This window comes from Lagenorhynchus albirostris, chromosome 2 (assembly GCF_949774975.1).
Source record: "Lagenorhynchus albirostris chromosome 2, mLagAlb1.1, whole genome shotgun sequence".
Classification (NCBI taxonomy): domain Eukaryota; kingdom Metazoa; phylum Chordata; class Mammalia; order Artiodactyla; family Delphinidae; genus Lagenorhynchus; species Lagenorhynchus albirostris.
The window spans coordinates 75,286,177-75,311,297 of record NC_083096.1 but is presented as its reverse complement, the minus strand read 5'-3'; the positions used below and the strand labels follow the sequence as shown (position 1 = coordinate 75,311,297).

The window sequence follows — 25,121 nt, the reverse complement described above, 5'->3', positions numbered from 1 at the left end:
CGCAGCCCACGTCCCGGCGCACGAGGGAGGCGGGGCAAGCCGGGGAATGGGAGGAGTCATCCTGCATGGGCGGGGCGAAGCCCCTCCGCGCCTTCCGACGCAGAAAGACGCCTGCGCACTGCCGCCGCCCCGAGCTCCCGGTAAAATTAAGAGAAGAACGGAGGGGCAGGGTCAAGGTAACTGAAGTTCTCCTCTTTGGGCCTCTAGGGAACAAATGCGGAAATTTTTTTTTTTTAATTGAGCTATAATGCAAGTGCCATAAAATTCACCCTTTTAAAGAGTAAAGTTGTATTCATAGAACATAGCCACTATCTAATTTAGAACATTTTCATAACCCCCGAAGAAATCCTTACCCATTAGCATTCCTCCGTCACCCAGTTTCTGGCAACCACCAGTCTGCATTCTGTCTCTATGGATTTGTCTATTCGGAACATTTCATATAAACGGAGTCATATATGTGACCTTTTGTGTACTAGTGGCTTTCACTTAGCGTAATATTTTCGAGGTAGGTTCATCCCCGTTGTGGCGTGTATCAGTACTTCTTTGCTTCTTATGGCCTAATAATATTCTCTTGGATGTATATACCACAGTTTGTTTATCTATTCATTAGCTGATGGAATTTGGGCTGTTTCCACTTTTTGGCTATTTGAACAGTACTGCTGTAAACATTTGTGTACAAGTTTTTGTGTGGACAAAATATTTTCAATTCTTTTGTGTGTATACCTAGAAATGGAATTGCTGGGTTTTATAGAAACTCTGTGTTTGACTTTGAGAGGAACTACAAAACTATTTTCCACAGTGGCTGCACAATTTTACATTCCCACCAGCAATGTATGAGGGTTCCAATTTTTCTACATTTAAAAAAAAATATTTATTTACTTACATATTTTGGCTGTGCCGGGTCTCAGTTGTGGCATGCGGACTCTCAGTTGCAGCATGCATGTGGGATGCAGTTCCCCGACCAGGGATGGAACGCGGGCACCCTGCGTTGGGAGCATGGAGTCCCACTCACTGGACCACCAGGGAAGTCCCTCTACATCTTCACTAACACTTTTTATTGTCTTTTTTTTTTTTTTTATTGTCTTTTGACTGTAGCAGTCACGGTGGGTGTGATATGGTATCTTGTTGTGGTTTTGATTTGCATTTCCCTGATGGCTAATAATGTTGAACATCTTTTCATGTGCTTATTGGTCATTTGAATATTTTCTTTGGAGAATGTCTTTCCAAATTATTTCCTTGTTTTTTAATCGTGTTATTTGCCTTTTTACTGTTGAGTTGTGAGAGGGTTTTGTTTCGTTTTTTGTTTTGTTTTTATAATGTACTGGACTCAAATTCCCTATCTCATATAAGATTTGCAAATATTTTCTCTCATTCTGTGGTTTGTTTTTTTGCTTCCTTGATAGTGTCCTTTGAAACACAAAGATTTTACATTTTGATGAAGTACAGTTTGTCTACTTTTTTATACAGGGAGAATATTGCAAGAGTTAGTTTTTCCCTAAGGACAAATAAAGATATAAAGATATGTTACATTTCATTTGGTAGTGTACATGTTAGTAGAATTGGTATTATTTGAAACTATGGCATATTGTACAATAATAAACGTTAGGAGTCATTGTTTCCAGAGCAAGAGAAAAGAAGATATAAGTATAAAAAAAAATAAGTGAAGTAAAAATCTTATAATGTCACTGAAAAAGCCTAGAAGCAACGGACAGTTTGACAACAGTGAGATCTCCCAGCACCCAGGTCCTTGGAGGAAAGGTTGGTTCCAGGTCGGCAGGAAATACTCAGGATGAGCATTGGGGCATCTTGTGCTGGAAAGCAAAGATATCAAGAAATGGGGTAACAGCAAAAGGACACCAAGCTCCCATTGCCTAAGATAGGGCAATCTGAACTGTCAAAAAGATTAATGGAGGCCCTTGAAACATTGAACATACAAAATGTAGCCATTCAGAGTGATACTAAAAGGGGCTAGGAGGATAAAGGGCTAGAGGGGGAGAGAAACATGTGGGGTAGGACACCAACTCCTTACTCTGAATACTGGCAATTAAAGGAAAGAACTAAGCGTTTGTCCCTCCTTTCCTGCATGAATTGTATTTCAGGGTTACCAAATTGTCCTAGTTGATGAGGAAAAGTTCTTTACAAAAGAACTCCAGTTAATGAGTGAGAAAGGAATTATAGAACTGGAAAATTACCATTTTGCAACCCCTAATGAAATTGAGGCAGGAAATTATCATCAATGAATAAAACTATCAGATGAAAGGCTGATGGGGAATTTTACAAGGGAGCGATCAGGTTGTCACCACCTGAAGCCACCACTCAATCTTATTTATTTATTTATTTATTCATTCATTCATTCTTGGCTGTGTTGGGTCTCCGCTGCTGTGTGTGGGCTCTCTCCAGTTGCGGCGAGCGGGGTCCCCTCCTCGTAGCAGTGCACGTGCTTCTCGTTGCGGCGGCTTCTCTCATTGCAGAGCATGGGCTCCAGGCACATGGGCTTCAGTAGTTGTGGCATGCTGGCTCAGTCGTTGTGGCTCACAGGCTCAAGAGCGCAGGCTCAGTAGTTGTGGTGCACGGGCTTAGTTGCTCCGCAGCATGTGGGATCTTTCCGGACCAGGGCTCAAACCTGTGTTCCCTACCCTGACAGGAGGATTCCCAACCACTTCACCACCAGGGAAGTCCCACCACCACTCAATCTTAGAATCACTAAAAGTGGAACCACAAGGCATTGCTTGCCTCCTGAAGAGATGCAGTATGCAGCACACAGCACTGCCTATAAGGTTTTCTTTCTTAAAAGTGGAGCCTGAAGCTAACCAAGCCTCCAGGGCCAATATCCATTTACAGAGGAACATATATAATAACACCAAAGAAATCAAACAGATCCAGAATACAGGGACTTCTACTGGAAGTTTTAAAGTCTCTTCAACAACTCAATGATATATGAGAGAGGCGGAGTGGGGGCAGGGCTTGCCTCAATTAGATCCTTAAGACATAACCAAATGTAGCATAGCGTATGGACCTTGTTACGACTGAAAAAAAAAGAGTAAAAAGACACTTTTGAGACAATTAGGGAAATTTGATTATGGACTAGTTATTAGGTGATATTAAGAAATTATTGTTACTATAATAGGAAAGAAACTATTCTATTACAAGTTAACCACTAAAGGGATGTTGCCTATAAGCTTAGATTATACATAATGGCCCATCTCTGGGAACCCTGCCTTCCAGGAAAAGATAATTAAGCTAAAATACCTTTGATTAGCTCTCAGAAAACATCCTGACCAGGCCCACCTGGGAATGGCTTCAAGAAGAGAGAAATTAACACATCCTGGAACCAGGACTTTACTCCCTCCCCCTTAGTATAAAAGAATCCTGAATTCTAATTCGGAGAAGGTGGTGCTTTCGGAAGTTAACCCGCCGTCTTCTCGGTCTGCTGGCTTTCCGAATAAAGTCACTGTTCCTTGTCCCAGCAACACATCTCTCAATTGATTGGCCTGTCGTTCGGCAAGCAGTATGAGCTTGGACTCGGTAAAAAATTTTGGTGAAACCATCTAGGACTCTTGTGCTAGGGGCCAGCCAACGCAGTTGGGGAATTTTCGGGTAAGGCCCTAGCAGCTACCAGGATCACTTGTCCTGAGGATCTTCCCCTCAAAGTTCCCCAAAATGGCACTGGCTGCCCCAGCACTTGGCAGTTGGAGCAAAGAATCAACATCCGGGAGGCGAAGGGCTCAATACAGCAGGGTAAGTCGCTCGCTCTGGTGTCCAGCTGGAACTCGATTACCTCTGTTTGGGGCTTTTTTTCTCTGGAATAAGCCAGTTTGTTTTGTATTCGAGTGGGGTACCCTGTTAGAGGAAATAATTGCTGTTTTTTTTTACCCGATTTGGAACTGGTTCGTTTGTTTCTTTGGATGCTAGCACGTGTGTGCGCCATTTGGTTTTTGTTCGTTGTTTTTTGGCTGCATTGGGTCTTCGTTGCCGAGCACAGGCTTTCTCTAGTTGTGGCGCACGGGCTTAGTTGCTCCGTGGCATGGGGGATCTTCCTGGAACAGGGCTTGAACCCGTGTCCCCTGCATTGGCAGGCGGATTCTTAACCACTGCGCCACCAGGGAAGTCCTGCCCCTTGGGTTTTGTTTGTCTTGTATTTCTGTCTTTAAAAATTGGGGAATGTTTCAACTCTCCATAAAGAAAGTCCTCTGGGGCGCATTTTGGATAAGTGACCTGATGATAGCTATGAAGCCATGACTGAGAGGAAGATGATATTTTATTGCAACAATGTAGCCGTAGTACCTGTTAGGATCTCCACAAGGGGTTTAGGCAGGTTTACTTTGGGAGCCTGTGCACCATGTACCCTCACCTTTGCTGTGTTAATTACGTTGTTTGTGGTCTCCTGTGTTGTTGGTCTGGATCCAACAGCTCTCCGAGAGGCGTCACAGTCACATTATGTGGGGTTGAGTTGATGGTTCTTGTGATATGTAAAAAACCCCAAGACCAAACTTGAGGGTTTACTTAGGGTTTTCTGTTCTTTGGGGTTTTCATTTCATTTTGTTTTGGTACCATTTCTCCACTTACAGACTGATGTCAGTGGAGGAAAGGACATTCCCAGGGAGAAGAGAAAGGTTCCACTTGGTTTCTAAAATCACCAAAAGCCCCACCCCAGAACCCAGTCCGGCTGGTGGATGCCAAGGCCAAAGTTATCCTTCTAATGGTTACGGTGGCCTTTGAATGTCTCTGTACCTATTCTGTGAAGAAGTGGGGAAGAATAATGAAATTTTCTTTGTGCAAGCATTTGTGCTGTTACATCAGGGTGAGAAAAAGTCAGACAGTTGTCACTTTATGGTAAAAGAAACCCAAGGGAAAATCCGTCATGCAGGAAGAAAAGAAAGGGAATGAGGGTGAGGGTATGTTGCTCCAACCTCCGGCCAAGCTGGCTGTCCAGCTGCTCCAGCTGTTATGCCAATATGTCCACCCCTTCCACCGCCTCCCATTCCTATCCAGCCCCAATTCCCAACGCTGGGGCTCAGGAAGCGGTCAGACTGTCTCCCCCTCCCTACAGGGCTCAATTAGAAAATCCTGTGTTTAGTTCCTGGGGCACAGGGACCTGGTTTGGTAACACCATCTAAGACCCGACCGGACACCCAGTTTGGGCCAAGAGCCACTCCCAGAGCAGGACAATTTTCCTTACGCAGTTATTTAGGGGATCTAAATGCAAATGGCCAGCCGGCTATGTTTCTACGGGCTTTCTCCACCTCAGACTTGTCTAATTGGTGACCCCTCTTATAGGGAGGATCCTCTAGATGAAAGGAGAATGGTCACTGGTAAGGCCAGGTAAGAAGCATACCAGCTCCACCTAACAGACCCAAATGGTACACCTGAAGCCAACTTGGCAGTACCCACAGCTGAACCAAACTGGGACCCCAATGAGGGAGGAATGCCTTTATTAGAGCACTGCCTTAAATGCATCTTGGCAGGACTTTGAAAGGGGAACCAAAGCAAAAAGAGTTTGAACAAAATTCAAGAAATTCAGCAAAAAACAAATGAATAGTTACCAGCTCTACAGACGTTACACTCTTGCAGATCCTGAGACCCCTGAAAATACTAGAATGGTAAATTTATCCTTTTCTGGGCAAAGCACCTCAGATATCAGGAGAAAGCTGCAAAAATTAGGTGGTGCTTTTTTTTTTTTTCTATTTTTCGGCCGTGTGGCCATGTGGGATCTCAGTTCCCTGACCGGGGATCAAACCCATGCCCCCTGTAGTGGAAGAGCCATGTCTTAACCACTAGACTGCCAGGGAAGTCCCTAGATGGGTTTGTTCCCAATGTACCTTCTCAGTTGGTAGCATCAACAGGGAACAATGACGGAAGAAAGAAGATGCAAAATGTAACACCACTTTTCTGACAGCAGCATTGGATTCCTGGAAGGCGAGTAACCCAAAGAGAGGTGAGCCACCACTGGGGAACAAACAATGCTTACTGTAAGGAGGAAGGACATTGGAAAAAAGATTGCCCTAGGCTAAAACATAAGAAAAAGAATTAAAAATCCGGAGCCTCTCATATTGTTAGGGAACCATTGACCAAAGCCGCCTGCCTTGGTCAGGCACGATGGATGATAACAACTTGTCTCACAACAGGAGGTTCCGATAAGGAACATGGTGCTGCCCCAAAAAACTAACTGGGAGAATTCGGTAGGGGCCCAAAGTAGGGAAGAGATGCCAGTCCATAATATTGTCCTACCAACGTCCCAGGACGCTTCTCACTGGAATCCATCTTGGCTGAGAGATGCGTGCCGCACGAGGAAGGACCCTGAGTCAGGCCAAATATGGGCCAAGCAAGATGAATGGCCAGAGACAACCTGGAGACTAACCCCATCACCATAACACCGGAGACTGCGAGCCACGTGGCAGAGCAGTCCTCCTGGGTTCCCTCACCCTGCTGCTCTCCGCCCCAGCGCCCCTTCCCAATAAAGTCTCTTGTTTTGTCAGCAGGTGGGTCTCCTTGGACAATTCATCTCCGCGTGTTAGACAAGCACCCACTCTCAGACCGTGGAAGGGCATCCCCCTTCCTGCAACAATGAGGTGGAAAGAGAGAAACACCCTGATTTAATGAAGTGGCCCAGGGGCTCCCTTGGACTTGAGGCCCTATTGGACTTGAGGCGCCCAATTCCAATTTCACCACAGGAGCCCCAGGTGAAATTGACAGTGGGGAATGAGCTGATTGACTTTCTGATAAATACAGGTACAGCATCCTCTGTGGTGAGTGCCAAAGCGGCACAGAAAACCTCTCAATCCATCCCAGTCACTGGAGTCTCCTGAGAAGTACAAAATCGTTCTTACTACCTCTAGAATGCCAACTAGGGGACCTCGATGTCCCTCACCATGGAAAAGGCAACTGGTTAGCTGGCCAAGCACAAAGAGGGCAGCAAAGGAAGGTGGTTATCAAGCCATGATAGGATCACTTCTCCCACAGATTGACTTGTCAAAATACCAGCTGGTGTATTCAGAAAAGGACAAAGAGAGGACCAAAGACTAGGGTTTCATTCTGATCACACCTCGCCTGACTGGAAATGTAGCGCACAAGGAACTGTTTTGATCCCTCAGGCCCTCTTGGACACTGTGCTGCAGCACATTCCTAATGGTACCCATTATGGGAGAGATGCCACCTTACAGTGGAGTCAAAACTATGCAATGGGGCCTAACCTACAAAAGACCATCCAGCCAGTCACTCAGAACTGCATGATTCGTGCTAAAAATAACCCAAAGAGTGCTGTTAGACCTCCCCGGACAGGGACCCAACACAGAGAAAGCTGCACCACCAAGGACTGGCCAGTAGACTTGACTGCTTTGAGCTGCAGGAAACTTCAAATACTTGCTGGTGTTTAGACCCTGTCTCAGGATGGGTGGAAGCATATCCCATCTGGACAAAAAAAAAAAAAAAAAGCCTCCAAAATGGTTAAAGCTCTCCTTAAGGAAATTATCTCCTGATTTGGATTAAATCATTACCATGAACTGGAAACTACATTCATCCTGGAGACCACAATCAATAAGAAAAACCGAGAAAATGAATCCTGCCTTAAAAAGGAGCATTGCTAAAATATGTCAGGAGACTAATTTAACTTGGGATAAGGTCTTGCCAGTTGCCCTGCTACAGATCAGAGTGGCTCCCAGAAGCAGGCTTAAATTAAGCCCCTTTGAAATATTGTATGGTAGGCCATTCCAGGTGTCTGCTTGGGCAGAAGAATGTATAAATGCTCTGAAAGACCTAGCAGCTGTCAATTATGTTCGAGCTTTGGGCACTATACTGACCTCTGTTCCTGAGTTTACCTCCAACAGCTCTGCCTATCCAACTGAAGCAGCCTTACATCCTTTTCAACCCAGGGGAGACTTGAGTCCTGCTTACAACTTGGAGAGAACAAGGGCCTGAACATCAGCTGCTTGCAAGGTGGACAGGACCACATGTCGTATTACTTACCGTGCACTCGTCTGGCGGATTAGCTGGGGTAAAGCCGTGGATTCATCACACTAGGATTAAAGCAGCACCACTGTCATCAGAAAACAACCCAACTCCTGAGAGGCCTGGAGAGCAATGGGTTTGTGAACTCTTTGAAGGCTTAAGGTTGCTCTTAAAAAAAAAAAAAAAAAGGTATTGAGACTGTAACTTCATTGTAGCTGGAGAAGGGTCAACCTACTTGTTTAATCTTACTCAAATGAATAGCACAGGCATCTTGTATAATTATGGCACAGTCAGAAAGTTAAAATTAATAGGTATGTACAGGCAACTGGAACCAAAACTCTAAGTCTGACTACAAGTTAGACAACAAAGGGCTAAGGGGTTTCATCAGGTTCAAATAGTTGTCGATAAAAAAAGGAAAGAGGAATGTACTACTGACTAAACGATTCTAATTTCCATTCCATAATCACCTCTTTGTAGGCACAGTTCAGCAGAGTAGAGCGGTCTTCCTCCCTTTTCACACAGGATTGTGGAATGGGTCATTGACAGTGGGGAACTATAATAGGAAAGGACCTTATAATATCAATATAATACAAAGTTAATCACTAAAGGGATGTTGCCTATAAACTTAAATTATACATAATGGGAACCCTGCATCCCAGGTAACGAACCTTAAGGTAAAATACCTTTGTTTAGCTCACATTCCCACCTGGGAATGGCTGCAGGAAGAAATTGACATATCCCCTCCGGAGTCTGGCTGGAACCAGGACTTTCCCTCTCCCCTTTTAGTATAGAACTCTAACTAGGAAGATGGTTCTTTGGGGTGCTGGTCTGCCACCTTCTCAGTCGGCGGGCTTTCTGAATGAAGTCGTTACTCCTTGTCCCAACATCTCACCCACTTGCTGCGGGGCAGGCCAACCAATCCAGAGCAGGAGGTTGAACTTGGTAACATTGCTTTTATTAGATATGATAATGCCATTACAGCTACGGAAAAAAAAAAGTGTTTTTCAAAAGATGCACATAAGTATATAGGTGTGCAATGAGATGATGTCCAGGATTTATTTGAAAATGCTTCAACAAAGAAAGGGAAGACTGAGGGAAGATGCGCCCAGCAGAAGGAACAGAGAGTGCGGAGCGCCAGAGACCAGCGAGGACCAAGGCGAGGTGGGGCGGGTGGGCAGCGGAGGGATTGCCTGGGATCAGGTCCTGCGGAAGAAACATCCCAGGGTGGGGACAGTACCCCCGAGGGCGTGGAGAGCTCAGTAGGAGAGGGACCGTTCGGGGCGGGGCGGTGTCGGGGCACAGGCGCCTTCCGTGGGCGGGAGCAGCCTCCCCAGGCTTTCCGCCCAGCTCTGCGCAGGAGAGAGAAGGATGTGCACCAGAGCCGAGGGAGGTCGGGCATGGCTTTGCAAGGCTGGCTGGCTCTCCTTTCATCTTCCCTTTACCCCGTGCTGACAGGGAGTGCCACCTGCTCTGGCTTTGGGCACCCAGCGGGGATCACGTGAAGTCTCTGTCCTGGTGGAGCTCACTCTCCAGCTGGGGAGATGCACAAGAAACCCATGCAGAGGTGAAATGAGGAGTTGGGGTGACAGTGTTGGTGATAGAATATACAGGGATCCTGTAGAGTTTTCTACATGCTGTATCCAGTTACCACAGAAGTAATGGCTTCAGACAACACAGAGTTACTGTCTTAGGGCTCTGTAGTTGGACTTCAGACTTGGGTCCCACCAGGCTAAGAGCAAGGTGTTCCCAGGGCTGCATTCCTACCTGGAGGCTCCAGGGGAGAGTCCATTCCTGCCTTTTCCAGTTCCTAGCGGTCACCCGCGTTCTTCGCCTCTCTGTTCTCTTCCTCTCCAAAATGTGCAACAGCAGCTTGGCTCCCTCTCCCATCACATCACTCTGACCTTTCTCCCTCTGATTTCTGCCAGCCTCTTCCACTTCTACGGACCCTTGTGATTACATGCACCCACCTGGGTCATCCAGGATCATCTCCTTCTCTTAAAGTCAGGTGACTAGTCACCTTAATTTCATCTTCAACCTTAACTCCCCTTTGCCATGTAACCAAACATATTCATAGGTTCAGGGATGAGGACATGCATCTCTTCAGTTAAGAAACATGGACCTCTTCATCCGCCTGCCACAGATGGGGAGACAGATGGAGATAGAGAAAGATGGAGGAAGAAAAAAGGGTATGAAAAGAGATACAGATCCTGGGTTAGAGGAGGGTTGTGGAGAGAGAGAGAAAAGAGACACCATCCCAGGTGTGCTAGAGGAGTCCTCAGAAGGATTTCGTCTGCTAGGCGGACCTTCGCAGGAAGTTGTTCCAGGAGAGCCTGCGGCTGTTCAGGGTTGGGCCAATTTTTAATTGTCAGGGAGGGAGGAAAAGAGGGCAGCTCTCAGCCGTTCAATCCTGCCAGCATTTCCTGAGCATCAAGGCTATTCGGGAGACTTCCCTGGTGGTCCAGTGGTTAAGACTCTGGGCTCCCGCTGCAGGGGGTGCCGGTTCGATCCCCGGTCGGGGAACTAAGATCCCGCATGCCACACAGTGTGGCCAAAAAAAAAAAAAAAGGCTATTCGGAGCCATATTCCTGGGATAGCACCTCCCAACCTGGGGCTCAGGGGGTGTATGCAAATGTAAGTCTCCTTGGTTGGGGGTTGGGGGAAGCTTTCACCAAATTCTTAAAGGGTCCTGGGACCAATAAAGTTAACTCCTGTCTTGAGGGTTATAAAATGAAGTGCTTAGAATGTACCTGGCTGCAGCCACTTTGGAAAACAGCTTGACAGTTCCTCAAAGGGCAGAGTTACCATAGGACCCAGAAATTCCATTCCTAGGTAATGTACCTGAGAGAACTGAAAACACGTCTCCACACAAACTGTACATGAATGTTCACAGCAGCATTATTCATGATAGCCAAAAAGTGGAAACGACCCAAATGTCCATCATCTGGTGAATGGATAAACAAATGTGGTATATAGCCATACAATGGAATAGGGTTCAGCCATAAAAAGGAATGAAGTACTGATACGTGTTCACTACGTGGATGAACCTTGAAAACATCATGCTAAGTGAAAGAAGCCAGACACAAAAGACCGTATGTAGTATGAGTCCACTTAGAAGAGGTGTCCAGGATAGGCAAAGACAGAAAATAGCAGAAAGTAGACAGGTTGCCTGGCAGGCGCAGGTGTGAAGGAGGGGGCAGACGGGTAGTGAATGTTAATGGATACAGTGTTTCTTTTGGAGGTGATGAAAATGTTCTAAAATATAGATTGTGGTGATGGTTGTGCAACTCGGTAAATACCCTAAAGCCATTGAATTGTACAGATTACATGGGTGAACTTTAAGGTATGTAAATTATCCCTCAAACTGTTCTTAAAAAGGAGGAGGAGGGGGCTTCCCTGGTGGCGCAGTGGTTGAGAGTCCGCCTGCCAATGCAGGGGACACGGTTTCATGCCCCGGTCCGGGAGGATCCCACGTGCCGCGGAGCGGCTGGGCCCGTGAGCCATGGCCGCTGAGCCTGTGCGTCTGGAGGCTCGCGTACCGCAAAAAAAAAAAAAAAAAAAAAGGAGGAGGAGGAGTGGCTCTTGGCCCTTAAAGTATCAATACAAAGAATTTCACCTGATCATCACAACCCTGAAAGGCGGGCTTGCCCTTCCTCCCATCTTACAGGGGGCATGTCTCAGAGGTGAGGGATACCAGCCCAAGGCAAGATGGCTGGTTAATGACAGAGCTTGGACTTGAACCCAGGTCTTCTTTATTGGTCCTTCTTTGTCCTGTGGGCCACTCTGGAGTGTGCATTAGGAGGTGACAAGGTAAGTGCAGCAGATAAGGAGACATCTTCTTAGTAGGTGCTGGAGAGGGGTTTTGACAGGAGGAAAACCAGATAGTGGGGCAACACCAAGCGCTGCAAATGCTCACCTGAGCCACACTCTATCCTAAGCCCTTGCCTCACTTAATCCTCCCAGTCATGGGGAGAGGTTGTTTCTATCCCGTCCACCCCCATTTTATCAATGAAGCCGGCTCAGAGAGGTAAAGTTGCCTACAAAGCACACAGCTTGTAAGTTATTTGAACCATGTCTTCCTGACCTCAGGGCCTGTGATCCTTTTCCTCTCCAGGCTGCAACTATTCAGGAGGCCACTCCAGGGAAGGGGTGAGAACCTGCATTGGAGGCTTCAGGACAGAGAGATGCAGGGCTGGGTGAGGAAGGCCCAGTGGGGAGGCTGCAGGCTCTCTTCCCACAAGGCAATCTCATTTAGGGGTAGCCCAGGCTCAGTCACCCCCCAGGACTGCGGGTCTAGGAGGAGGGGGCTGAACTGGGAGAGGCAGTGTCGGATGAGTTGATTCTGAATGCCTGTGCAGGAGGTGGGGAACCAGAGAGGAGGCTGAACCTGCCAGGGAGAAGGCTGAGGATGGGGCTTTGTTCTGAAGAGATGAGGGGCACAGCCTAAGCTGGGCAAAGCCAAGGAGAAAGAGTGAGGGGAAGGGGACTCGGGGAGACTGGGTCAGGGGCCAGACTGGCTGGAGCTTGTGGGGGCAGAGGCCTGGATGCTTGTGTCCTTGTGTTCTGCCCCAACTAGATTCCCTACCCTTGCTTTTTCTCCTCATCCTTTCTCACAGACAACCCCCGCTCTCATCTTTCCAGAAACTTTGCTTTTGAGGGGGAGGCTGCAGTTTAGAGGAGGGAGGTCCTACAGAAATAGTTAGGTCTGAACGTCAGCACCTTCCTGAGTCCCAGGCTCCTCTGGTGGAAGGGCAGTCCCCCACTTTTCGCATGTTTAGATGGTCAGCCCGGCGAGGGGAGGGGCCCAGGTTTCTTCCTTCTTATCAGGATGGGGCAATGGAGGCTGGATCCCCACCTCCCCGGCCCGGAAAGCCCCACTCCATTGTCCCAACAAGAATAGAGAGGACAGCTTTGGAAAGTGACACTGTGAATGGTGAGGGGGCTGCTGGGGCCGTGACCAAACTAATGGGATGAGCTCCGTCACGCTGGGCCCGGCCCAGCGCCTGGGACGGCGACTCCTCTAGGAGAGTGGGGCTCTGCGCCCCTCCCCGGGACCCCCAGATCAGACCCCAGGCCTCCCCGTTCTGGCCCTGGACCCCCAGAGTTGGTCTTAGGGGAGCAGATGCCTCTCCCCACCCCCAGAACCTCATTCTTCAGTGTTTGAGAGGGAGTGAGGGGTGGGTCTAAGGCTGGGAGAAGATTCTAGAGGCTGGGAAAGGGGCGGGCTCGACCCCCCAGTTTTGCCTTCCTCTCACCGGCCCGCAGCCCTCCCCTGTCACCGCCCCAGTTGTCTCAGTGTCTGGGTCCTGGCCCTGAGAGGAGAGGGCAGTGGGGATGGGGGGGAGGGGCTCAGGCCAGAGGCAGAGAGGGACCTGGCTCCGGGAGAGACGGAGCAGGGACAGCAGCCTCCGGCCCGGCCCCCTCAGGCCCCAGGCTCCCCGCAGCAGGGCCAGAGCCCCAACAATGTGCCCCCTAAGTGTGTGGGGTGGGAATGCCTGCAGCCTGGGGCCCCCAGGCTGAAGGCAGAAGGCCAGAGCTGCCTGGGGAGCAGCCGGGGCCGAGGGGGTCAGGCCTGTGGAGACACGGGGCCAGGGCTGCTGCTGCTCCGAGACTGGGGGGCGGGGGCGGGGCCTGAGGGCAGTGGGGGGCAGTGGGCGAATGCCAGGTGGGAGAGGTGAACAGAAGGATAAGGGGGAAGACACGGGGCGGGAGAGTTGGGGGGCAAAGTGGGGGAGGAAGGTGCAGGGCGCCGAGCTGATGAGAGCAGAGGCGCTGGAACTTTGTAGGCAAGCAGGGAGGACAGGTATGTATGTACCTGTGGGCAAGAGCTGTGTAGAGGCAGAGACTGGGGGAGCAGACTTTGGCTACAGTCCTGGGGCTGTGCAGTCAGGAGGGGCTGTCGGGCAGAGGGTCTTGGAGAGGCAGGGGTCGAGAGGTCTCCCCGCAGGTGTCCCGAGGGTCCCGAGGCAGCCCAAGCCCTGGGCCTGTGGGCTCTGGCCCCTCCGAGGCTGCTGTCCGCCTCCGCCCTCCGCTGGGCAGGTCCCTGCTCAGCCTCGTAGGCTGAGTTACCATATCCACGCGTGTGCGTGTAGTCAGCGTCTAAGCACCTGGGTTCGCAGCTCTGCTCGTGCATTTCTGGGTCCGGGACATTGGTGTCTGTTGCGTATTTGCGACTTTCAGTCTGTAGGGACATCTCTGTGTGACCTGTGTCTGTATCCTCTGCGAGAGTGTCTGGGATGGAGACTGTGTCTGGGTTATGGGGTAGCCTGTGAGGTTAAGCTTTGCAGTCCAAGTGTGTGTCTGTGAGTATGTGAGTGTGCTCCATCCCTCATTCAGCGGCTGGGGTCACAGCGGTGGGAGAGGAGAGCCAGGAGTCCTGGGAAGCTGACCCTGTGGGCAGACACGCAGATGGGCGGGCGGGGGAGAGAGGGGACGACCTCATTGTCCCCCGGGGAGCACAATGCCCATGCCTGGGCCCCTGGCCTCGCCATTGTGCCCGCGCCGCCCCCTCCCCGTTGCCAGGGCCCAGCTGAAAGAGGCCATCGATCACGGCGGCCCTGCTCCTCAGACTGCAAGGCCCTCCTCCCCCTCCTCCCTTGCTGTCCCCAGGTCCCCCCAAACTAAAGTCCTGCCTCCTCACCCCTCGCCCAGGCCGAGAGGGGCTCAAAACTGAGGGGAGGTGGTGGGCCCCAGGAGGCCGCCGCGTCCAGGCCTCGTTGGCTGTCCCTGCGGGTTGCACTGCAGGCTCTGAGCTGGCCTTCTTGCGGGAGCTGGGGGATGTGGTGGCCACGCGGGAGCGCCCACTGGTGCTGCCGTGCCGGGTGGAGGGTGAGCTGCCCGTGTCCATTTCCTGGCAGCGGGATGGGCTGGTCCTGGCCAACGACAGCAGTGCCACCCTGATGCCCGACGGCTCCCTGCATCTGGCCACCCCGCCCTCCCACTGGAGCCTCCCCTCCCGCGCCCACAAGTACCACTGCGTGGCCCAGAACCGCTTTGGGCGCCTGGTGAGCTGGCGGGCCTGGGTGCAGCTGGCAAGTAAGTGACTGGGCTGCTCCTGTGTGGGCAGGGGAGATGAGAATGTGCAGGGGTACCCACAGACGGCACCCGCGGGGCACAGAATTGCCCGGGGTGGGCCTGGGCAATGCCTCCTTGGCCGTTAGACGCAGTGTGCACTAGGTGCCTAGGGCACCAGAAGAAAAAGTGAACATAATAATGAATATATAATAATGCGTTGTTATTTTATAGTGCTGGATTATATTTGTCTTGATACCAGTGCAAATGTAAAACAGAATTTTAAATGTTGTAGAGGAAGGCAAAATGCTTATGGCCCAAAGAAATCACAGATGTGAGACTGCAGGGGTGCAAGCGAGGCCGTCAGCAGGGAGTGGCAGCCGTGGGCACAGACGGGGAGCTGGGGCTCTGGGACAGAGTTGCTGGCGGCAGAGCTGGGGGCCAGCTCTCTGTGCTCAGGTGGTCCCTGTGCCCTAGGTCTGTCGCGCTTCCATCAACATCCAGAGTCCGTCGAGGTTGAGCTGGGTGGAGTCGCTTCCAGTGCCTGATCCGGGAGAGTGCTGGAGCCTTCCGTTTCCTGGGAGCACAACGGCACGACCTTGAGTACTGCCAGCCACCGGCGAGCAGCAGCAAGAAGTGGTGGGGTGGCAGGCTATGGGCCACTGCACAGCCGCGGACCCCCGACTCCTGCATCCTCAGGGTGACGCTGCTGCCTCGTGGCATCCTCCACATCACCAGCGTGAGCCGGGCTGACGTGGGCACCTACCGCTGCGTGGCACACAGTGTGGCCAATACCCGCCACAGCCAGGATGCCTGGCTGATCCTGAAGGGTAAGCAAGGACCAGGGGAATCAGAGTGGGCACTGGGCAGAGAGGAGGGTGTGGGAGCTGGCACCACTGGGAGTGGGTGTGGCCGATGTTGTATGTGGCACAAAGAGTTTTGAGCGCCGACTACGTATGAGGACTGTGCTGGGTGTGGGAACATAGCAGTCAGCAAGCAGAACGGGCTCGGTCCATCGCTGGCTTCCCAGAGCTGGCAACTGAGTAGAGAGGGAGGTGCTATGGGAACCCAGGGCAGGGGCCTCTAACCCAGCCTTGGGTTGTGGGCAAGGGCTGCTCAGGGCCTCAAGAGAAAGCTATACCAAGCTGGCTGTTGAAGGGTGAGCGGAGAGAGGCAGTCCGAGGTCAGGAAGGTGAAGAGGGTGGCATTCCTGGCATTCCTTTGTGCAAAAGCACAAGGGTGAGAATAGCACAGTTCATGCAGACAGTTCCATGCTGCTGGACCACAGAATGGGCAGAATTCAGGGTAACAAAAAATTGATGTAGGAAAGGTAGGCGAGGCCCATCATGAAAAGGAGTTTGGACTTGATCCAGAGAGCAGTGGGAGCCCTTTATGGGTTGAGCGTGGGCTCCTGTGTCTCGGTGGGGAGCGAATGCCTGCGTGCGCTTGTGTTTGTAAGTGGTGGGCTTAGATGTACATATGCGTGTGTGTGTGTGTGTGTGTGTGCACATTTGCATGTTTCCTCCTTGGGGTGAGGATGAAAATAGCTTTGTACCTGAGATGAAACACCCATAACGACCCCAAATGCAGGCCATGTGGGGGTGGGAGAGTTTTGTGCCCAAAGTGAGGGTCACAGCAGAGCCCCTGAAGAGTTGGCACCTAACAGGAAACGGAGGTAAGACTGACACCACAGCCTGAAGCTGAGAGGCCACCGGGGATGTGAAGGAAAGGTGTGCCTGAATCATCCACTAGGGGGCCCCATAGTATAGATAACAAGTGAACCTTGGGTAAGCATCAAGGCAGAATTTCACCAAAGGGTGCTTAGCTTTTAAACTGAAGACTGAAAGGGGAAGAGGGGGATCTGTTGTGTCTCTGCTCTGGAGCTGACTTAGAAACTGAAAGCAAAGGGTGGGGATCAGGGACTCCTCCCTGAGAGCAGAGGGAAGCCTGGGTGAAGTTCCTCTGGCTTCCCACTTCCTGTTCCCATCAACCATCCGGGGCAGGAGGGCAGGGCGGGATGCCAGGCTTCCATGATGATCAGTACTCCTGGCCAAATGCCGGGCTACGGGCAGGCACGGGTTCTCCATCCTGCTGCATGTAGAGACGGGGAAATGAATGTCCAAGAGAGCTTCAGGCAGCTGAGAAGAAGCAGGTGCCTGCTGGGCGCAGAGATCAACCTGTAACTGAGGGTTCGTGGGTTGCCTATACTTTAAATATCAGGAAAGGAGCTGAGGTCAGTGTAGACTCTTCCCCAGGGACAGGAGCTGGGTACCGAAGCCCCAGCCATTCACTCCTAAAACACTTCCCTGGGGCAGGCCTTACCCTGGGCAGGTGCCAGGGACACAGAATTTCCCAGGTTTTCGAGGAGCTCACAGCGGCAAGAGGGGTATGCTGTCAGCTGTCCAGTGCTTCCAAGATCCAGGTTTGTGTTCTGCCTCTGCCAGTCCCTCTGATGTTGAACAAGCTACTTAACTTCTCTGACACTTGCTTTTCTCATCTGTAAACTTGGAGAAATCACTGCCTTCACAGGCTTGTAGTGAGGATTAAAGGGGACAACGCATTTGGGGCTCACAGTATAATGCCTGGCACATGGAGAGGTTCAGCCAGGGATGTGTGAAGTGTCATCACATGGACCAGCTCTACATCACTGAACGGTCTGACCAGGTGGAACATGGTCTCCTTGGCCAAGGCCAGGACATTCCAAGACAGTCCACAGCCTGAACTAGAGCTTGTGGAAGGCAAACTGAGGAGTGCCTGGTACAAAGTAGACCCTCAGTATATGATGGTGGGATGAATGGATGAATGAACGGAGAATGGGTGAAATACTATTCTAGGCCTTGAGGCAGATTTGAAGATGTGGAAGACTTTATACCAGTCCTTGAGAAACTTTCATTTTAGAGACAAAATTTTGTATGAGTTTTTTTTTTTTAATCGTGCGGCTTGTGGGATCCTAGTTCCCCAACCAGGGATCAAATCCAGGCCCCCTGCAGTGGAAGCGCAGAGTCCCAACCACTGGACCACCAGGGAATTCCCGAGGAGTTTTCTTTTCTTTTTTAAAAATATTTATTTATTTATTTGGTTGCGCCAGTTCTCAGTTGCAGCAGGCAGGCTCATTTGCGGCTAGTGGGCTCCTTTAGTTGCGGCATGCGAACTCTTGGTTGCGGCATGCATATGGGATCTAGTTCCCTGACCAGGGATCGAACCCCGGCCTCCGGCATTGGGAGTGCAGAGTCTTAACCACAGCGCCACCAGGGAAGTCCCCAGAGGAGTTCTTAATAAGGGACATTTATGAAAAGGTTAAAGATATGTTGCAAAGTCTCATAAAATACAAAGTGGTAAAGCAAGAATGGGGGTGACTGGATAAAGGAAAACAAAGGCCTGTTTCCCCTGTTGTTCACAGCTATTTGTTCCCAGTGTGGGAATAGCGCCTGGCGTACGGCAGCCCCCCAGTGATGATTCGTGGGAGAGGGTGGCATAAAATGAAGACCCAAAGAGCAGTGTATTTCAAAAAACATTTGCATCCCTTCTGAGCAGTTGAGACACGCTGACTTCTCAGGGGGGCCTGGCTTTCTTTCTGAGGGAGGGGTCTCCTGTCAGTTTTGTGGGTGACTTAGGGAAGGGGACTAGGCCCCTGGGTATCCCCCCAGGGTACCCCCCTACCTGGCCAGTTCATGTACTGACACTGCTGCAGGCCCTCCAGGGGCACCCTGTAGCGGGGCATGCTTACACCTCTCCTCTTTCCGCCCCTCCAGTTTAACTTGGGGCCTGCTTAGTACGCCAGAGCTGCTTAGCCCTGATACAGGCAGACCTCGGAAGTATTGCAGGTTCCGTGCCAGACCACAGCGAATATCACAATAAAGTGAGTCACATAAATTTTTTGGTTTCCCAGTTCATATAAAAATCATGTTTACACTATACTATATCCTATTAAATAGCACTATGTCTAAATAAACAATGTACATACCTCATTTAAAAAATAGTTTATTGCTGAAATTGCTAATCATCATCTGATAACGCAGGATTGCCACAAACTTTCAATTTGTAAAACAAACCAAAAAGAACGCAGTATCTGCGAGGCGCAATAAAATGAGGTACACCTGTACTTACTGCCATAGGACCTTGGGCAAGTGATTTTCTTTATCTGTAAACCAGGAGTAAAATAGCACCTGCTCTGGGGTCTGGTCACTTGAGGACTAGAAGGGTCCTCCGGGAGCAGAAGTTTGTCCTGGGTGCAGGGGGAGAGTGCTGCTGCCTGATCCCTCGATTTGCTATTTCCACCTCACAGTGGGATCCCCACGGCTCCTGCAGGAGCCCGAGATTCTGTCTGGACCTCAGAACCTGATGCTCACGGTACACCAAACGGCAGTGCTGGAATGCATCGCCACAGGCCACCCACGGCCACTGGTCTCCTGGAGCCGCCTGGGTGTGAAGCCACCCCGTCCCACCCTGCCTCCTGGAGCCCCCAGCACTTTGCGCTTTCGCAGCTCTGACCCCTCGTCTCTCTGTAGGTGGCCGCTCCATCGGCGTAGAGGGCATCCAAGTCCTGGGCACCGGGAACCTCATGATCTCCGATGTGTCGGTCCAGCACTTAGCCGTCTACGTCTGTGCAGCCAATCGGCCGGGAACCCGGGTCCGACGCACAGCACAGGGCGTCCTGCTCGTGCAGGGTGAGCCCCAAGGGCCAGCCAGGGAGGGTGCTGGGGGTGCCCCATCCCCCCATGGGAACCTGAATGGGGAGAGGGGCAGGGGCAGGAGGAAGGTGAGAGGCCGGGCCTCATGGCGCCCTCCACCTGCCATTGCCTGCCCAGCTCTGCCCAAGTTTGTCCAGTGGCCACAATCCTTGTCCAGGCCTCCAGGCAGCAGCACCATCTTCACCTGCATGGCCCAGGGCGTCCCCGAGCCCCGGCTGGCCTGGTTGAAGAATGGGAAGGGGCTGAGTCCCGGGGATAACATTTGGCTAACCCACAGCAACAGGTACCTGAGGTACCCCCGTCCCGCCCCCTCCACCCTGCCTGACTGCCGATGTATCCTCACCTGCCCCAGGCGTCCAGCCCCACCTCCTCACAACACTCTCTACCACCCACTCAAACCCCCTGCATCCACCCCCACCCACGGGAGGCTCTGCCCTGCCTGCTCCATACAAGCAACGTCCACACAAGGTGGTGTGTCCTTTTGCTTCTGGGCAGGTCTGTGGGTCTCACCACCCAACCAGGGCAGGGGACTTGGTGGGAAGGAGCCCCCAGTGGCTACATCTGTTTTTCCCTTAGCACACTGATGCTGGCGGGGATCTCAGCAGAGGACGAGGCCATCTACCAATGCGTGGCAGAGAACAGCGCGGGCTCCAACCAGGCCAGTACCCGCCTGGCTGTGACAGGGGACCCAGAGCCACTCCCTGCCCCCAGGGGTCTGCAGGCAATGGCTCTCTCCACCTTTGCCATTCAAGTGTTCTGGGAACCACCGCCCTACAATGGGGACATCACTGGCTATGTGCTGCACCTCCGGCCAGTTGGAGGTGGGTGTGGGTGGGTAGACGGGAATCCCTGACCCCAGCCCACTTCTCCCCTGACTGGGGGTGTCCCTGGGCAAGTTTCTCTCACTCTTAGTGACCCCCAGACCTGTCTGGACACTGGCCGGGCCTCTGGACCTGTGGTCCTCTGGTACTTCCTTCTGCTCTTCAGTCCCTTTCTCATCCTGGCTCCGACTTCTGCAGCCCCCTTCCCTGCTCTCCTTGGAGACCCAGCTGAAGCTTTGTGCCCACTTTGTGGGGGTGGGGGATGTTTGTAGTGAGGGAGAGGGATGCTGGCTGCCAAGCTGCTCTGCTTCTCAGAGCCAGCTGGCCCGGAGCTCCAAGAGGCCGTGGGCAAAGGCACCTTTGAGCATGTCTTCTCCAGTCTGGAGCCTGACACGGTCTACTCTATCCACTTGCGGGCCTACTCAGCAGAGGGTGCCAGCCAGGACCCTGCCTCCATCCACGCTTCCACCATGGGCAGCAGTGAGGGACACCCTCTCCAGCCTTGTAGAGCCCCTGGCCTCAGACAGACAGGGCTGCCAAGCAGCTCATCTCATTTCTCTGCAGCCCCTGCTGCCCTTGGCTTCTCCACCAAAGTGCTCAACGCCGCCTCTGTTCAGGCCTCCTGGGAGCTGCCATCCCAGCTGGGGCCCATCCAGGGCTTCAAACTCTTTCACTGCAAGCTGCCCGCTGCCCATTTTGAGGGGCCCCTGCTCCTGGCTAGCACTGTCAGTTCCTTCCTCTACACAGATCTGGGTGAGGCCCTGAACCTTCTTGTGGCCCCTCCTCAGTGTGGTCTTGCCCCAGGCACTGAGCTTCCTGGCCCAGCCAGGCCTGTTCCCTTCACAATCTCCTGCTTCTTGCAGAGCCAGCCGCCCTCTATGAGATCAAGCTTCAGGCATTCAGGGGCAACGGGGATGGTAACAGCAGTGCCCATGTTGTCTCTTTGCGTGAAGTGCCCCTAGCCACCCCTGGTGAGTGGGGTCCCGTAGGAGGGTAGCAGGCCCGGGGTCAGAGCAGGCTCTTCCTATAGGACCTACGGCTGTCAGTCTTCAGGGAAGAGGAGGGGCCTGAGCTTTGCCTCCATCCTGGTTCTCTGACAGATGGCACTGTGTCCAGAGTCCAAGGCTGGGTGCTCTTGCAGCCAGGATGAGAAGAGCTCGCTGCCTGGGGTTGTGGTGGGCATCCACGTGGGCCTGGCTGCCCTCATCGTTTGCCTCCTCCTGGGCTGGAGACATAGGTAAGGGCCAGGATGGCTATATGTGGAAAACTGCTAGGAAGACAGTCTGCACTATGGTGGCACAGGCCCAAAGAGCAAGAAAGGGCTTTTATCCCTGACTAATCTGTCTTACAAATAAGGACACTGAGGCAGAGAGGGAGGGCCAGTTCTTCTCACAGCTGTGTGGCATCAGAAGTGGGAGGAGGCCTGGTGGGCTGCAGGAAGTGGGGCAGAGAGCACTGGGGCTCCCGAGGCAGAGGGCAGGTGGCAGAAGTGGGCCAGAGCTAGATCCCTGCCATCCTGTGCACGAGGAAGGGGCCCAGCCTCTCCCCGTGGAGTATGGAACAGGATGAAAGGCTGGGACCGATGGATGCTAAGCCAGAGAGAAGCCCCAGACAGGCCAGGGTGCTGACCCTCCCTATCCGGGCAGCCTCTTCTGCAGACAGGGGTCCCAAGAGTGCTGGGCAGTGCCTCAGACTGCCTCTGACAGAGCTGGGGGCTGCAGAGGCCAGGCTCCGAGTGGAGGGAAGCCGGAGGAGAAGACTGAACTCATCACCCAGGTGAGGGGGATTCAGGTGAGGGGGATTGGGAAGGAGAAAGTAGTGTGCTTTGAGGCTCTGGGGCCGAAGCCTGATCACCGCCTTCCCTCTCAGGTGACCGTGGAGCAGCCGCCCTTAGCCTAGGGCCCTCCAAGTTGGCGCCCTCCAAGTTGGCTCCCTCCCAGGTGCCACTAACTCTGGCCCCACCAAAGAATCTACATCACCTCTCCCTGCCACCCCGGAGTCAAGAAAGAACCAAAGGTCCCTAAGCCCCTCTCCGGGGAGGGTCAGGTCTGACCATAGGGCGAGAGAAGAGGTTGTGATTTCTGTTTCTCCCTTCTCAAGAAATGGGGAAATCTGTGTCTTCCCCCACACACCAAATAACCTCAAACTAAACCATGTCAGGTGGGAGTTCTCTCCAACCCATTAGTCCTCCCTTAAAACCCCATCGAATATATCCTCTTGATCCAAATATGAACTACCCAAAGATATATAGCTTTAAATCACCGCCCCCCCCCCACCAAGAAGGGGACTCAGGGCAAGGGGCTCTGTCAGCAACTCCATCTTCCAACCCGAACCCCCAGTCTGAAATCTGTTTGTCTCCTCATGCCTAAGCTGGCGTCTGACCAGGGACAGGCAACCTGCATTCCTGGTGGTCTAAATAGGCAGGTGGACAAAGGGGCTGCCAAGTTCCCTGCCCCCTTGTCCCAACCTGAGAAGAGTTCTGAACATCTAAGCTCACACACGCTGCTTCTCTGAGCAACTAAATGCCCATCTCCCCCTTTCCAGAACCAAAGCATTGACCCCTTTTGGGAGGCATGCCTCCTCATTTTTCTATTTTTGAAAGGAGATATTAGTTTGCGTTGAGGTTCTGGTGGCCTTGAATCCCTTGTAGAATGAGCACAGATGCTGTGGAGCACCCCACACATCTATTCCCCTCAATTCTAGGTGTCCAAAGACCACCTCTTCCCCACTCCTCCCTCTGACCTATGGCCCTCCTGGCCTCCTTGTCCCTCTTCGTCCAGCTCTACCACAAACCTAAAACCAAACCCCAGGCTCTCCCTCAATCTGCCTCCCTCCAAGGCTGTCCAGTATTGTGCCCAAAAGGGGGTAGGGTCTTGGAGGAAGGAAAACCCAGGTCTTAGGGGGACCCCAAACACTGTCTCCTCTGTGCCCTTGTAGGATGATGCTCATACCAGTGACAAGACCTCCAGCAAGGCTGGGCCCTGCCCCTCCCCAACTGCACAAGGGGCGTAAGCAGCTTTAACTAATAAATGTGGCAGGGGACCAAGAGGTTAAGAACAGCCCCAAACTTCAGGTCCCTGAGGAAGTAACATCCTCTCCTCTGGGTGGGCCTGGTCTAAGAGCTTTGTTGGAAATAAACCAAAATGGAAAAAATAAATTAGGATCTGGTTAATGTTCTGGATTGAAAGGAAAACCTGGGGAAGTGGGGGTGATGACATGGTAAGACAGAGCGGTTCCAGATCTTTCAGGGCATGTTGCACTGAGGCTGAGGAACTACATATTCTGCAGTTTGCTAAGGAAAGAACAGTGTGAGCTGTTTTAAGGTCCGCACCTGGAGAAACCAGCATGCTACAAAGGATAGTTACTGGAGTCTAGAGCAGTGTGATGAGAAGGGCCAAGGACAGCTAGGGTACACCTCTCCTTAGGACAGGATGGAGATCCAGCCTCTGGGTTAAATGCAGCCTCCTTACAGATACCTTTAGACCTTACGTCATCAGGTAATTTAAGCGGGGTCAGTGGCTTCCAGACACTGGATCTATATAAAGGTGAGGGGAAGAAGAATACAGAAGTAAGGGCTTTAAATAATCAACACAATTGAAGAAAAGGGCACAAACTAAAGGTACCCCATTGACTGGAGGGGGTATAAGTCATAGCTAATCTCCAGATCGCCCCTAAAATTCTCCCACCAAACTGCCCCCCCCCGCCCCCCATGACTAAAGCACAAGCCACAGGAAAGTTTAGAAACCATTCCTTTCTTTATTAAACATAGCTTGCAAGTGATAAATATTACAAAGTTTTTTTTCTTTTAATCCTTTCTCCAAAAATTAGCTTATTATTTGAATCTGTCACTGCTGAAATGCTCAGCAGCATCTGAAACAGATGGGAGTGTATTTGCCTTTTTGAAAACCAGTTTCTATTGGTCTTAGTTTTTTCATTTTAATTCCCAAACACAATGCAGAAAATTAGAGTTTGTTTTTTGTTTTTTGTTTTTTTTTAAAAAAAGGAAACTTAAAGAGTTGTGCAAAAGGGTCTTGTTCCCCTCCCACCCACCCCATTCAGAGAAGACCATTCCCCATCCCACCTCCCTGCTCCCCACCCCACCACCAATCTATCCTTCCACCTTCACCAGGGCTTCACCCACCATCCTATACCCTCTCCAGGCTTTACCAGCCAAGACCTAGAGTGTGGGAGTACTCAGCCCAGGCTGTGGGGAAATTGGGCCCCTGAAGGAGACAGCTATTCAGACAGCTGCCTTTAGGGGGTTCAGATGAGATCTGAGGGAAGGAGACAAGATGTAGACTATATCTGACCTCTCCTACCAAGAAGTGAGTAAAGTTCTGCATCCTGTAGCTCACAAAGGGTGTGAGTGACCACCAACCTGGGGTATTCAATGGTCAACCACCCTTGAGGGCAGCTGCTTGTGAGGTGGGGCTTGGGGCCTGGTCCCTGCCCTTGGATGACTAGAGACATGAGGGCAAAGATGTCACAGGTTTAACTGATGTCCTAAACATCACTCTGCTGCCTTTCCTAAACCAAAAGGAACAGTAGGGGCCTGGCAGCTCTCCAAGGGTACTGGTCACACATTTACCCACTTCAACACTAGTCACTTTGGTTTCCTCCATGGGTTTTCAGCCCAACACTTTCCTCACCTCAAGTT

The 25,121-nt window shown here is 51.7% G+C and overlaps 1 protein-coding gene across 1 annotated transcript; it reads left to right on the top strand.

Annotated features, from left to right (window-relative positions):
• Positions 1–15,684: 15,684 nt before the first annotated feature.
• On the top strand, positions 15,685–23,739 carry LOC132513647 (immunoglobulin superfamily DCC subclass member 3-like). Its single transcript, XM_060138162.1, has 7 exons — positions 15,685–15,782; positions 18,705–18,811; positions 19,238–19,375; positions 19,461–19,619; positions 19,761–19,926; positions 20,220–20,464; positions 23,402–23,739. Coding segments are annotated over exons 2-7 (714 nt in total). The 5' UTR covers positions 15,685–15,782; positions 18,705–18,810; the 3' UTR covers positions 23,407–23,739.
• Positions 23,740–25,121: the final 1,382 nt, after the last annotated feature.

Coding starts and splice junctions, on each gene's coding strand:
- LOC132513647 (XM_060138162.1), top strand. Junction 19,376..19,460: donor GGTCTCCTGGAGCCGCCTGG/GTGTGAAGCCAC, acceptor GTCTCTCTGTAG/GTGGCCGCTCCATCGGCGTA. Junction 19,927..20,219: donor TGGCTAACCCACAGCAACAG/GTACCTGAGGTA, acceptor TTTTTCCCTTAG/CACACTGATGCTGGCGGGGA.